General features: G+C 43.6%; 1 protein-coding gene across 1 annotated transcript in view; it reads left to right on the top strand.

Annotated features, from left to right (window-relative positions):
- The window catches only part of LOC110508665 (uncharacterized), a 56,580-nt gene that overhangs the window by 24,864 nt on the left and 19,490 nt on the right, over positions 1 to 12,226 (top strand). The window contains exons 5-7 of the mRNA XM_090224745.1: positions 814 to 2,097; positions 2,482 to 2,504; positions 12,098 to 12,190. Coding sequence (XP_090080871.1) covers positions 814 to 2,097; positions 2,482 to 2,504; positions 12,098 to 12,190 — 1,400 coding nt within the window. The remainder of the gene's footprint in view (positions 1 to 813; positions 2,098 to 2,481; positions 2,505 to 12,097; positions 12,191 to 12,226) is intronic.

Here is a 12,226-nt window from a genome sequence, read left to right as displayed (position 1 = left end):
CCCATCAGTATTAACTAAGACGCATGGACGCAGAGAGGTTTTGGCCTTGTTATGTCTTTATCACAACATGAAAAAGGGCATGTGCAGTATGTTGTTTTTGTGTGTACCGTATCTTTCAGTTAGTCATATATTTATGATTTTATGTAAATATTGTCTACTTCTAACACTGTCCTCCTCAGTATTTGTTTGTTCTGGGTACCCCATGTCACATGACCCCTTCCTCTTGATTCATTGTTTGTCTGTGTTTGTCTATGTGACCTGCCTCTGTTGTTGTCATGCAGTCTGCCTGTTCCTTGTACATGAATTCATTTGCTCATCCGCTCATGCGATGTGCTGTCGAGTGAACAGTAAACATCACACTGCTCCGTCTCAGCACAATCTCCATGCTCCCCCTTTCCCGCCCCGGCAGGGAGAATCACACCCAATCAGCTGCAAGCTCGGAGCAGTGCACACACAAAAAACTGTCCCTCTTAAGACTAACATGTAATCCATAAGCCTAAAATTCACATCTATAAGCCTACTGGCCAGGCCGTAAATAAATTATAGTGGAGGTCGTGTCAGTAAGACTTAACTTACATCAGTTCAAAACTCAAGGCACAATATTATTTCACACAGTTGATTGAATCATTTTTATTTGTAATTTAAAAATAACCAATTTTACTCAGTGGTTGAGTTTCATACATTTTGGTCGGATAAGATATACCCTGATTTTACACATAGCAATGAATGGAGAGGATTGGCAATTGGTTATTGGTCTTTACTATGGTCTTTACTATGGGTAGTGACATTCCTTCCTCCTCTCTGCTCATCAAGAAGTTTGGACAAACCCAAACTCCTGGGCAGGTGGTGAGTCCAGGCTGCAAGCCTCAGCGGGTCTCCCCCTCTCCTCCAGCAACTCAGTGGAGGAGAGCCCCTACTCCGACCCCCTCAGCCCCCACGGCTCCCACAGCCAGGAGACCGGCTCTGGGGACGAGAGGGGGAGTGAAGGGGTCAACAGCAGCAGCAAGCAGCAGAAGAGGAAGAAGAAGAAAAGGAGGTCCAGGGAGGAGGTGTATGACTTATTGGACAGGCAGGAGGCTCCGGATGCAAAGGAGGAGGAGGGCGAGACAGAGAGCGGAGCCTCAGACGGCCCTCTGAGCCCATCCTCCCCAAGCAAGGAGGAGAGCTGGGAGTGTGAGATCCGAGGGAGGGGTGGGGGTAGGGTCAGGGGCAGGAAGAATAAGAGCAGGATGAAGCTCCCAGAGGAGTGGGGGCCAACACCCCAGGAGCCAACGACACCTCATGCCACACAAGCGTCGGTGGCCCTGGAGTCTGCAATGGTAAATGCCTCTGGTCTCTTAAGTTCAACCCTGGAGAACATCTCCTCCCTCGTAGCCGGCCCCCAGACTAACCCCTTTAGCAGTTTTATAGAGGACACCAAACCCTCTCACACCCCCACTGCCCCACCCCTCACTGATAACCCCAAACCCAGTCACATCCTCACCACAGACCCTGCTCTTACAAACACTTTTACCAGTATGTTTGAGCAACCTTCCCCTGCCAAGGTAAACATGGACTGGGAGGCTGAGACTCCTGTTAAAAACACTGCCGCTACCCTCCATTATGAACCCATGTGTATTGATGACTTTAAAATGCCCCCGCCCTTAGCCACTAAAGATGTCCTACCTCCCAAGAAGGCTCTGTCTTTCACTGACAAAGCCTCTTCTGATGATAGTCGTCCTGAGATCACGTCGTCTACTTCTGACCAGAAGCAGCTGGGCCCTCAGAGCTCCCCGGCTCTTAGCCCCCAGGTCTCGAAGACCTTCCTCTTCCTAGACTCGGCCCTGCAGACCCCCCAAGCCAGCACTCCTGCTTCACAGCCCCAGTCCCAGACGACCACACCCCAGGTCCCTCCTCCAAACACCACCACCTCCTCCTCTTTCCAGACCACTCCTCCTCCACTGTTTAGCCACTCCTCCCAGCCTGGTCACGACACTCCCAGTCCCCACCCTGCAGTGGGCTCAGGCCTCAACCCTGCAGCCCCGCCCTTTATCCCCACTACACTGCCACTCACAGAGCACCAGGAGCCACCGCTGCCAGAGCCCCCCCTGCTGGAAGGTTGGTGACACTGAAGAGGGGACATATCTATCAGTATGGGGGTGAATGATGACATTATAGTGCATGGTTCTCTCTGTGGACTGGGCCTGCTGTTGCTCGGCCATTTTGTGTTTATTAGCACTGGTAATAACATGCTAACTAATTACACTGCTCTTTAACCTGACTGTGTCTGACTGGGCCTTGGGTCCCTCTTACCTAACTGCCTGTCTGGCCTGTCTCTGTAGTACTGTACTGTTGATGATGATGATTACAATAGCATATTCATTGCTATGTGTCTGTCTACCTACCTGATCATGTCAGCTGACCGGCCCAACTCGTTTTACCTCCTATCTCTCTCCTTTCTAACACTGCAATCATATACTAATGACTCTACTGTTTCTGTAGATTACTATCTGTGTGACTCTCGAGTGAATCCGCTCTCCTTGGGATAGAAATAGCTAGCTTTCTCCCCCCTGATTGCCGCTATCCTAAATTGCAACGAGTAATTCTATACCCTAACTCTTTGACATCGAGTCAACCTTTCTTCACTAATCAAAGGGATGTTGGTTTGCAGTGTGATTCTCTCTCTTTCTCTCAAGAGACTGCTTTCCCCTTGACTAAATGATGCTTTTGTTCCTCAAATTGCCTAAGCTGACTGAGGAGTCACTAACAGCTTTTCTTTCACATGCTCTTTCTACTTGTGTGTGTGAATTCACTTTCAGAACCATTTTGAATGTCTCAAAATGTTCCCGGCTAGAATTCTTAGATATGTAATTTGACCATTTAAAAAAATGCACATTTTATTTTCATGCAATTTTTGATTGGAGATATTAAAACATATTTTCACTCAAATTGTGAATTGCTTGATGTGGAAATTATCATGTAAGTGAACTGAAATGACTGAAATTACTGAAATGACTGTTTTGTCTTTTCTCTCCCCCATGTGTACTGTATCTCCTGATGATGGCTCTGATGATGGCTCTGATGATGGCTCTGATGATGGCTCTGATGATGGCTCTGATGATGGCTCTGATGATGATGCTAAATAGGTGAGTTACATTTCCATTGTTGCCTTTGAGAATATTTTGATGTTTCTCATCAGTGGAATAATATGAAGGGAAACCCAGTGTTGATTTCTTTCCTATTTACTACAAATGTCTGACACAGGTCTTTGTTCTTTTCAACATTTCTTGTACTTTGCCCGTCTCACATTTGGTTATATATATTCCATGTCAGGAAAAAGCTGGCACGTTTTCTAGTTTGCTCATTCGGTTGAGAGTAAGTTTGCCATAGTTCCGAGACTGTCCTGTGTTGGTCCTTCTCATTTTGTTTTCTTGGTTGGAGATTCCAAGATCTGCTAGGTTGTCACTTTCCTAAATTGCCAGACGGGCAGTGTGTAAGGTTGTTGTAGGGACGCTGTTCCTCCTTCCTGGATAACACAAGTGTTTTTGGTTGACAAATGGTGGAAGTCAGTAGCATACTGCTTGTCTGTCTGCACCCCTCACATTCCCTTACTCAACCCATTCATCCCCGTCAGCAGTCTGTTAATGGGTAATTTACAGATGACCAGGTAGGCGGGTTGGTGTGTAGAGGGACAGTGAGGGACCGGCCTCTGCTGGCCTCTCTGTATTCTCACCCCACATCCTCCTCCCTCAATCACCGTCTTTGTTTTCCCCTCCCCTCCCCCCTCACTCTCCCCCTAGCAGCCTCTCTGTTTTGTTGCCTTTCTCTCTCCTCTCTCTCTCTTTCTCTCTCCTCTCTCTCTTTCTCGCTCCTCTCTTTGTCTCTCTTCTCTCTCTTTCTTTCTCTCTCCTCTCTTTCTCTTACTCTCCCTCTATCTCTCTCCTCTCTCTCTTTCTCTCTCATCTCTCTCCCTCTTTCTCTCCCCTCTCTCTCTTTGTCTTTCTTCTCTCTCTTTCTCTCTCTCTCTCTCTCTCCCTACCCCCTCTCCTACGCCCTCCCCAACTCTCTTTCTCTCTCTCTCTCTCTCTCCCCCCCCCTCCCTCCCTCCCTCCCTCCCTCCCTCCCTCCCTCCCTCCCTCCCTCCCTCCCTCCCTCCCTCTCCATCCTCCTCTCCCTAATGCAATATTGATGGCTGGGACTTTTTTGCAGTTACGTAAAGCACACAACCTGTCTTTTTATAGCCGGGGATCAGGGTGTGTGCAGTAGGCAGAGGGAGGCAGACGCTCAGTGGCTGTGCAGCGCGGTACTGCAGTCAGGGTTATCACAGCACTCCACCAAAGGTCTGTGTACTGGTACTGCTCGGCCCTGCTGCATAGTCATTATTCTGGTCAGCTGAGCACAGACCATCCTTCCACCAGCTAAACAAAGAGACCATCCAAAAGAGCAGGCCCAGCCTGGCAAAGCATATAGCTACCACAGTCGCCACTATGGTACTGATTGAGACGGGCAGTGCTGTGCAGTCTTTCTGTTTTTACGTCGTAGGTACCTTTCAGTAAATACTTCATCATCGTGCTGTCGGTTTTAAGTGCAATTCTGTGTTTCACAGTGAATATCATCACACTGGACCATATATGTTGGTGCTATTTTAGTGTTGTTTATAAGATTGAAAATCCACGCTATTTTTCACGATTTATTAAAGCTGCAATACGTAACTTTTTGTTTTGGGGGGCCTGACCAAATTCACATAGAAATGTGATATATAGATCTGTCATTCTCATTGAAAGCTGGTCGAAGAAGAGATAGAGCTGTTCTATGTGCACTATTTCTATGCTTCCCGTTCTTAAGTTTAGTTTTGTGTGGTTTACTTTCAGGTTTGTACTCCAGCTTCAAACTGCTGAAAACACAATGTTTTTGGTTATGGAAAATATATATCACAGCGGTTTAGATGGTATAATGATTCCACACACTATACTTGCTTGTTTTTTCACATAAACTGACATTTTAGGAACCAGGAAATAGGTGAGCGATTTCTGCATAATTCACCTTTAATTGACCAATGAGGCCATCATCTGGTGGTTCAATAAATGACTGGTGGTTATATCAAAGTTTTATCTGTAGCTGTGAATGTGGTCTAGCTGGCTGAAGACACCTCATGAATATTACAGCATGATAAAGCGAGAACACACCTGTGAAGATTCTGCTTGAGGCAGCAGCACTGGGAACCGTAGTCCTACTTTTAGCCACTCGCCGTCTAAAAGAGCACTCTAATATGAAAACGGAAAAACTTTTCAGTATAATGAAAAATAGATAAGTTGTCATCATGATAACCTGAATAGAACGTTTAATTGATTTTAAGCTTCAAACCAGAGAATATCAATGTAATCACTTTCCTCTTGTGGAAACAAGCGCTTGGATCTTGGATTGAGAACAAGATTTCATGTTGTCAGTACAATAGGCCTGAAGCTGAACATAAATATTGAATGATAGCAGGATCAAAACGAGGACACTTGAAAAACAATAGCAGTCATCTCAAATGCTAACCATTTGTATGAGCTTTTGGTCTTAAAAAGGGTTCAGATATTTGACCAGGTCACAATGCCCATATGGGCAACATTCTTGTTGTTGAAACTAGATCAATTATACTATGATAGCTACTAACTAAGGTTGATAACTATGATCAAAACATATCATACTGCAAATATATTCACAATTATGATCATTTTGATTCGAAAAAACAGATTCCAATAATAACATTTCTGGTGACGCTCATTGATTATTACAGGAATTGATTGAAAGACAGCTCACTGCATTTCCTCACGGTTATGTGTTCTGATTTCTCAGCCAGGCAAATTATGTCTATAAAGCCAATATTAAACTCCACTCAGCCAGTGTGGTCTTTTTCCATGTCTCAAGCCTTTCCATTTTTTTTTACCCTGTTTTCGTTTAGGGGCATAATTTGGCAGAATGATTGGATTTAGTTTAATTGGTGTATCCGGATCAGTCCGCTGGACCATCAGATGTGTGACTTCATATAACTGATACTTCATTCGATGTGACACTTTATTTGACTTCATCTAACCCGATTTTGTTGCCATTCCACAAGATAGATTGTAAGAGATGAGTCTCCCGCTGTCTTTTCCTTTGTCCTTTCTCTCCATCATTTGGAGTCCTCTCTCTCTATGTCCCTCTACTTCTCCCCTTCTTTATGTGTTCATTTGGAGTCCTCTCTCTCTATGTCCTTCTACTTCTCCCCTTCTTTATGTGTTCATTTGGAGTCCTCTCTCTCTATGTCCCTCAACTTCTCCCCTTCTTTATGTGTTCATTTGGAGTCCTCTCTCTCTATGTCCCTCTACTTCTCCCCTTCTTTATGTGTTCATTTGGAGTCCTCTCTCTCTATGTCCCTCTACTTCTCCCCTTCTTTATGTGTTCATTTGGAGTCCTCTCTCTCTATGTCCCTCTACTTCTCCCCTTCTTTATGTGTTCATTTGGAGTCCTCTCTCTACTTCTCCCCTTCTTTATGTGTTCATTTGGAGTCCTCTCTCTCTATGTCCCTCTACTTCTCCCCTTCTTTATGTGTTCATTTGGAGTCCTCTTTCTCTATGTCCCTCTACTTCTCCCCTTCTTTATGTGTTCATTTGGAGTCCTCTCTCTCTATGTCCCTCTACTTCTCCCCTTCTTTATGTGTTCATTTGGAGTCCTCTCTCTACTTCTCCCCTTCTTTATGTGTTCATTTGGAGTCCTCTCTCTCTATGTCCCTCTACTTCTCCCCTTCTTTATGTGTTCATTTGGAGTCCTCTCTCTACTTCTCCCCTTCTTTATGTGTTCATTTGGAGTCCTCTCTCTCTATGTCCCTCTACTTCTCCCCTTCTTTATGTGTTCATTTGGAGTCCTCTCTCACTATGTCCCTCTACTTCTCCCCTTCTTTATGTGTTCATTTGGAGTCCTCTCTCTCTATGTCCCTCTACTTCTCCCCTTCTTTATGTGTTCATTTGGAGTCCTCTCTCACTATGTCCCTCTACTTCTCCCCTTCTTTATGTGTTCATTTGGAGTCCTCTCTCTGTATGTCCCTCTACTTCTCCCCTTCTTTATGTGTTCATTTGGAGTCCTCTCTCTCTATGTCCCTCTACTTCTCCCCTTCTTTATGTGTTCATTTGGAGTCCTCTCTCACTATGTCCCTCTACTTCTCCCCTTCTTTATGTGTTCATTTGGAGTCCTCTCTCTCTATGTCCCTCAACTTCTCCCCTTCTTTATGTGTTCATTTGGAGTCCTCTCTCTCTACTTCTCCCCTTCTTTATGTGTTCATTTGGAGTCCTCTCTCTCTATGTCCCTCTACTTCTCCCCTTCTTTATGTGTTCATTTGGAGTCCTCTCTCTACTTCTCCCCTTCTTTATGTGTTCATTTGGAGTCCTCTCTCTCTATGTCCCTCTACTTCTCCTCTTCCCTTTTTATGATTGTGTTCATTTGGAGTCCTTCTCCTCTCCATCTCTCCATCCTTCCTTTGCCTTTTCTCTCTCGTCCTTCCACGTCATAGCAGCCTCTCTTTGACTGGGTGCTTGTTGCCATGGATATGGGAGGCGGTTTCCGTAGAGATGGAACAACTCAGGACTGCTGAGATGAAAAAAATGGGGTGTGACAGTCTGGAGGTTGGATTCCAGAAATAGAATTCTCTGACATACTTCCTCTCTCCTCCAAGGCTGTTATGGTATGAGGTGATTGTGCTCAGTAGAATTGGTTGTTAAACTGGTATTCACTGGACACAGACATATCACTAACAATATCACTCACACTGGACACAGACATATCACTAACAATATCACTCACACTGGACACAGACATATCACTAACAATATCACTCACACTGGACACAGACATATCACTAACAATATCACTCACACTGGACACAGACATATCACGCACACTGGACACAGACATATCACTAACAATATCACTCACACTGGACACAGACATATCACTAACACTATCACTCACACTGGACACAGACATATCACTAACAATATCACTCACACTGGACACAGACATATCACTAACATTATCACTCACACTGGACACAGACATATCACTAACAACATCACTCACACTGGACACAAACATATCACTCACACTGGACACAGACATATCACTAACAACATCACTCACACTGGACACAGACATATCACTAACATTATCACTCACACTGGACACAGACATATCACTAACATTATCACTCACACTGGACACAAACATATCACTCACACTGGACACAGACATATTTCTCACACTGGACACAGACATATCACTCACACTGGACACAGACGTATTACACAGAGAATGGTACACTGGAACATATGGAAAATGACTCCATAGTGGCATTGGTGGCTATTATAATTAGAGTGGAGAGGGGTCTATTATCATTGGAGTGGAGAGGGGTCTATTATAATTAGAGTGGAGAGGGGTCTATTATGATTGAAGTGGAGATGGGATCTAATAATTGGAGTGGAGAAGGGATCTATTATAATTTAAGTGGAGAGGGGATCTATTATAATTGGAGTGGAGAGGGGATCTAATAATTAGAGTGGAAAGGGGTCTATTATAATTGGAGTGAAGAGGGGGTCTATTATAATTGAAATTGAGAGGGGATCTATTATAATTGAAGTGGAGAGGGGATCTATTATAATTGGAGTGGAGAAGGGATCTATTATAATTGAAGTGGAGAGGGGATCTATTATAATTGGAGTGGAGAGGGGGTCTATTATAAATGAAGTGGAGAGGGGATCTATTATAATTGGAGTGGAGAGGGGATCTATTATAATTGGAGTGGAGAGGGGATCTAATATAATTGGAGTGGAGAGGGGATCTATTATAATTGGAGTGAAGAGGGGATCTATTATAATTGAAGTAGAGAGGGGATCTATAATAATTGAAGTTGAGAGGGGATCTATTGTAATTGGAGTGGAGAGGGGATCTATTATAATTGGAGTGGAGAGGGGATCTATTATAATTGAAGTGGAGAGGGGATCTATTATAATTGAAGTGGAGAGGGGGTCTATTATAATTGAATTGGAGAGGGGATCTATTATAATTGAAGTGGAGAGGGGATCTAATAATTGGAGTGGAGAGGGGATCTATTATAATTGAAGTGGAGAGGGGATCTATTATAATTGGAGTGGAGAGGGGATCTATTATAATTGAAGTGGAGAGGGGATCTATTATAATTGGAGTGGAGAGGGGGTCTATTATAATTGAAGTGGAGAGGGGATCTATTATAATTGGAGTGGAGAGGGGATCTATTATAATTGGAGAGGAGAGGTGATCTATTATAATTGGAGTGGAGATGGGATCTATTATAATTGGAGTGGAGAGGGGATCTATTATAATTAGAGTGGAGAGGGGGTCTATTATAATTCGAGTGGAGAGGGGATCTATTATAATTAGAGTGGAGAGGGGATCTATTATAATTGGAGTGAAGAGGGGATCTATTATAATTGAAGTAGAGAGGGGATCTATAATAATTGAAGTTGAGAGGGGATCTATTGTAATTGGAGTGGAGAGGGGATCTATTATAATTGGAGTGGAGAGGGGATCTATTATAATTGAAGGGGAGAGGGGATCTATTATAATTGGAGTGGAGAGGGGATCTATTTCCAAAAAAGAGAATGTTTGGTTCTCTGCAGTTAGATATTTACCATCATACTTGGCCTTGAACGGAAATGATTTGTGCAATGTTTGTTTGTACAGATCTCTGTATTTTTCATGAAGATTATATGAGATTGTGTTTAATGGGTTAGAGTTTGTCCAGGGTACGCCGTCATTGTAAATAATATTTTTTTTGGTGTCCCAACCTGGGGACAGTTGAGATAATGTGCGCTAATGTGATTAGCATGATATTGTAAGTAACAAGACTATTTCCCACGACATAGACACATCAGATATTGCCCGAAAGCTGAACTTGAAAAGTGACAAACACTCACACGGAAACAAACACCCACAAACCAACAGTGAAACCCAGGCTACCTACTGTAAGTATGATTCTCAATCAGAGACAACTAACGACACCTGCCTCTGATTGAGAACCATACTAGGCCGAAACAGAAACCAAACATAGAAAAACAAACATAGACTGCCCACCCCAACTCACGACCATACTAAATAAAGACAAAACAAAGGAAATAAAGGTCAGAACGTGACAAATACATTATGGCCTTTATCTTGCATTTCAAATATGATGTTACAAAAAAATACAAATAAACACGTTTTTGTCTTTGTATTATCTTTTACCAGATCTAATGTGTTATATTCTCCAACATTAATTTCCCATTTACACAAACTTCAAAGTGTTTCCTTTCAAGTGGTATCAAGAATATGCATATGCTTGCTTCAGGTCCTGAGCTACAGGCAGCTAGATGTGGGTATGTCATTTTAGATGAAAATTGAAAAAAGGGGCGGATCCTTAAGAGTTTCAGACTTGCCTAGTTAAAATAAAGGTTAAATCAAATCAAATAAATAAATAATGTGGATTATAAGTGTAGTTAAAGCTAGAGTCATCTTTCTTAGAGAGATGTAAACATAAACAGACAGAGGAATATGTTGGACATGGGTCTTGCATAACAATGTCCATTCATGAGAAACTGGACCGTTAGAGCGATGTAATGAACAGAGACAAGGGCTCTGTTTGGGGAATGAGGCTGACTGTTGTCATAGACAGACGTGTTGCAGTGTGTTGTCTAACTTTGACCTAATATTGTGTGTAGGGCTGTAGAAAACACTGCTGTTTGGGAAATATGTTGACCAATGAGGCTTCCGTATGGTGCATTTGTATACTTATCTGAGGAGTGTTGCGTCAGTGGATTAGTATCTTATGTGATCAACTCAAACAATTGCCATCATGACTTTGCAGTGTGAATTCAAATGTGATATTATTGAAATCTAATATCACTTATGCTAGCGGCACATGATCTCAGAAGTTGACAATGTCCTGTGTGATTCCAATATGTTCAGCGTTTTCCCCATATCAACCCCATTGTACTGTACTCCTTGAACAATACATTCCCTCTTTGACTATCCCCTTATACAGTAAATGGGGGACTGTTTTGGGGGGATTAAGTCACCTTCAATAATTTATATTGAATTTGTTTTTCCTCAGGCAGCTGGACGTGGGATGGTGGCAGGGTGGTGGAAGGGGGGGATATCATCAGAGATTGAATTATTTTTGTCTGCCTTCCACGACAGTTGTGAAGAGGGAGGGGTCTAGTACAGGATTGAACCAGTGATGTTAGAGGGAACATTTGGACAGCGTGTTGGTGTGAAGAAGGTCGGCGGGTGTGAATTCAGTTCACACAGGTCTGGATGAGGTGTTTATAACTAGGAGCACTGGGGTTTTTAAGGGTATACTGCATGTCAATGTAGTGTTATCGCACACTTTTTTCGAGGCCAGTCGTTCAATACCGTCCTAACAGAGTAGCCCATAGCATGTGGCAACAGCAGACAGAAGGAACACAGTGTCCACAACCAAGTCCACAAACAACAAACACAATAAACAAAAGAGTAAAATGCTCCAGGCAGGGCCATGAGCCAGAGATGCACACCCAGGGCCCCTAACGGGGGCAGGAAGGCAGGGTGGAGGAGAGGGGCAGTGGGTGCAGTAGTGGGCATGGAACTAAGTGAAGAATTGGAGATGACAGAACAGCATTGAACGCAAATGTATGCCACCAGAACCAGGAAGAGATGTGTAGCACTAATGGATGCTGTTACAGAGAGGACAAATTCATTCAAGTAGAATGGCAGTGGAAACTGGCCCTGTATCGCCCAAAGCTGCTCTCTCTCTCTCTCTCTTTTCTGGGTTTCTAATATAATGCCAAGCTGCCTGTCAATGAGGAGTCAGAGCTGCGGTTTATAGAACATCAAGGGAGGGTGTGTGTATTAGTTAGTGTGTGTGTCAGTGACGTTTGTTTGTGTGTGTGTGTGTGTGTGTGTGTGTGTGTGTGTGTGTGTGTGTGTGTGTGTGTGTGTGTGTGTGTTTGTGTGTTTGTGACTTAGCTTACAGCTCGAAGGCATGAGTTGAGAATCTGCTCTAGCGAATGGGGATATGTTCCGTGGAGTCATGTGACCAAAGCTCTGTTAGGGCTGTGATGTCAGAGAGGGGGAGAAATGGAGAGAGAGAGAGAAGGAGAGAGAGAGAGAGAGAGAGAGAGAGAAGGAGAGGGAGCAGCATTCAGTTCAGCCTCACAGCTTCATCTGATCAGTTCAGAGC

This window comes from Oncorhynchus mykiss, chromosome 28, assembly GCF_057628025.1.
Source record: "Oncorhynchus mykiss isolate SJ-2025 chromosome 28, ASM5762802v1, whole genome shotgun sequence".
In the NCBI taxonomy this organism is placed as follows: Eukaryota; Metazoa; Chordata; class Actinopteri; order Salmoniformes; family Salmonidae; genus Oncorhynchus; species Oncorhynchus mykiss.
This window is presented reverse-complemented; position numbering and strand designations above follow the sequence as displayed.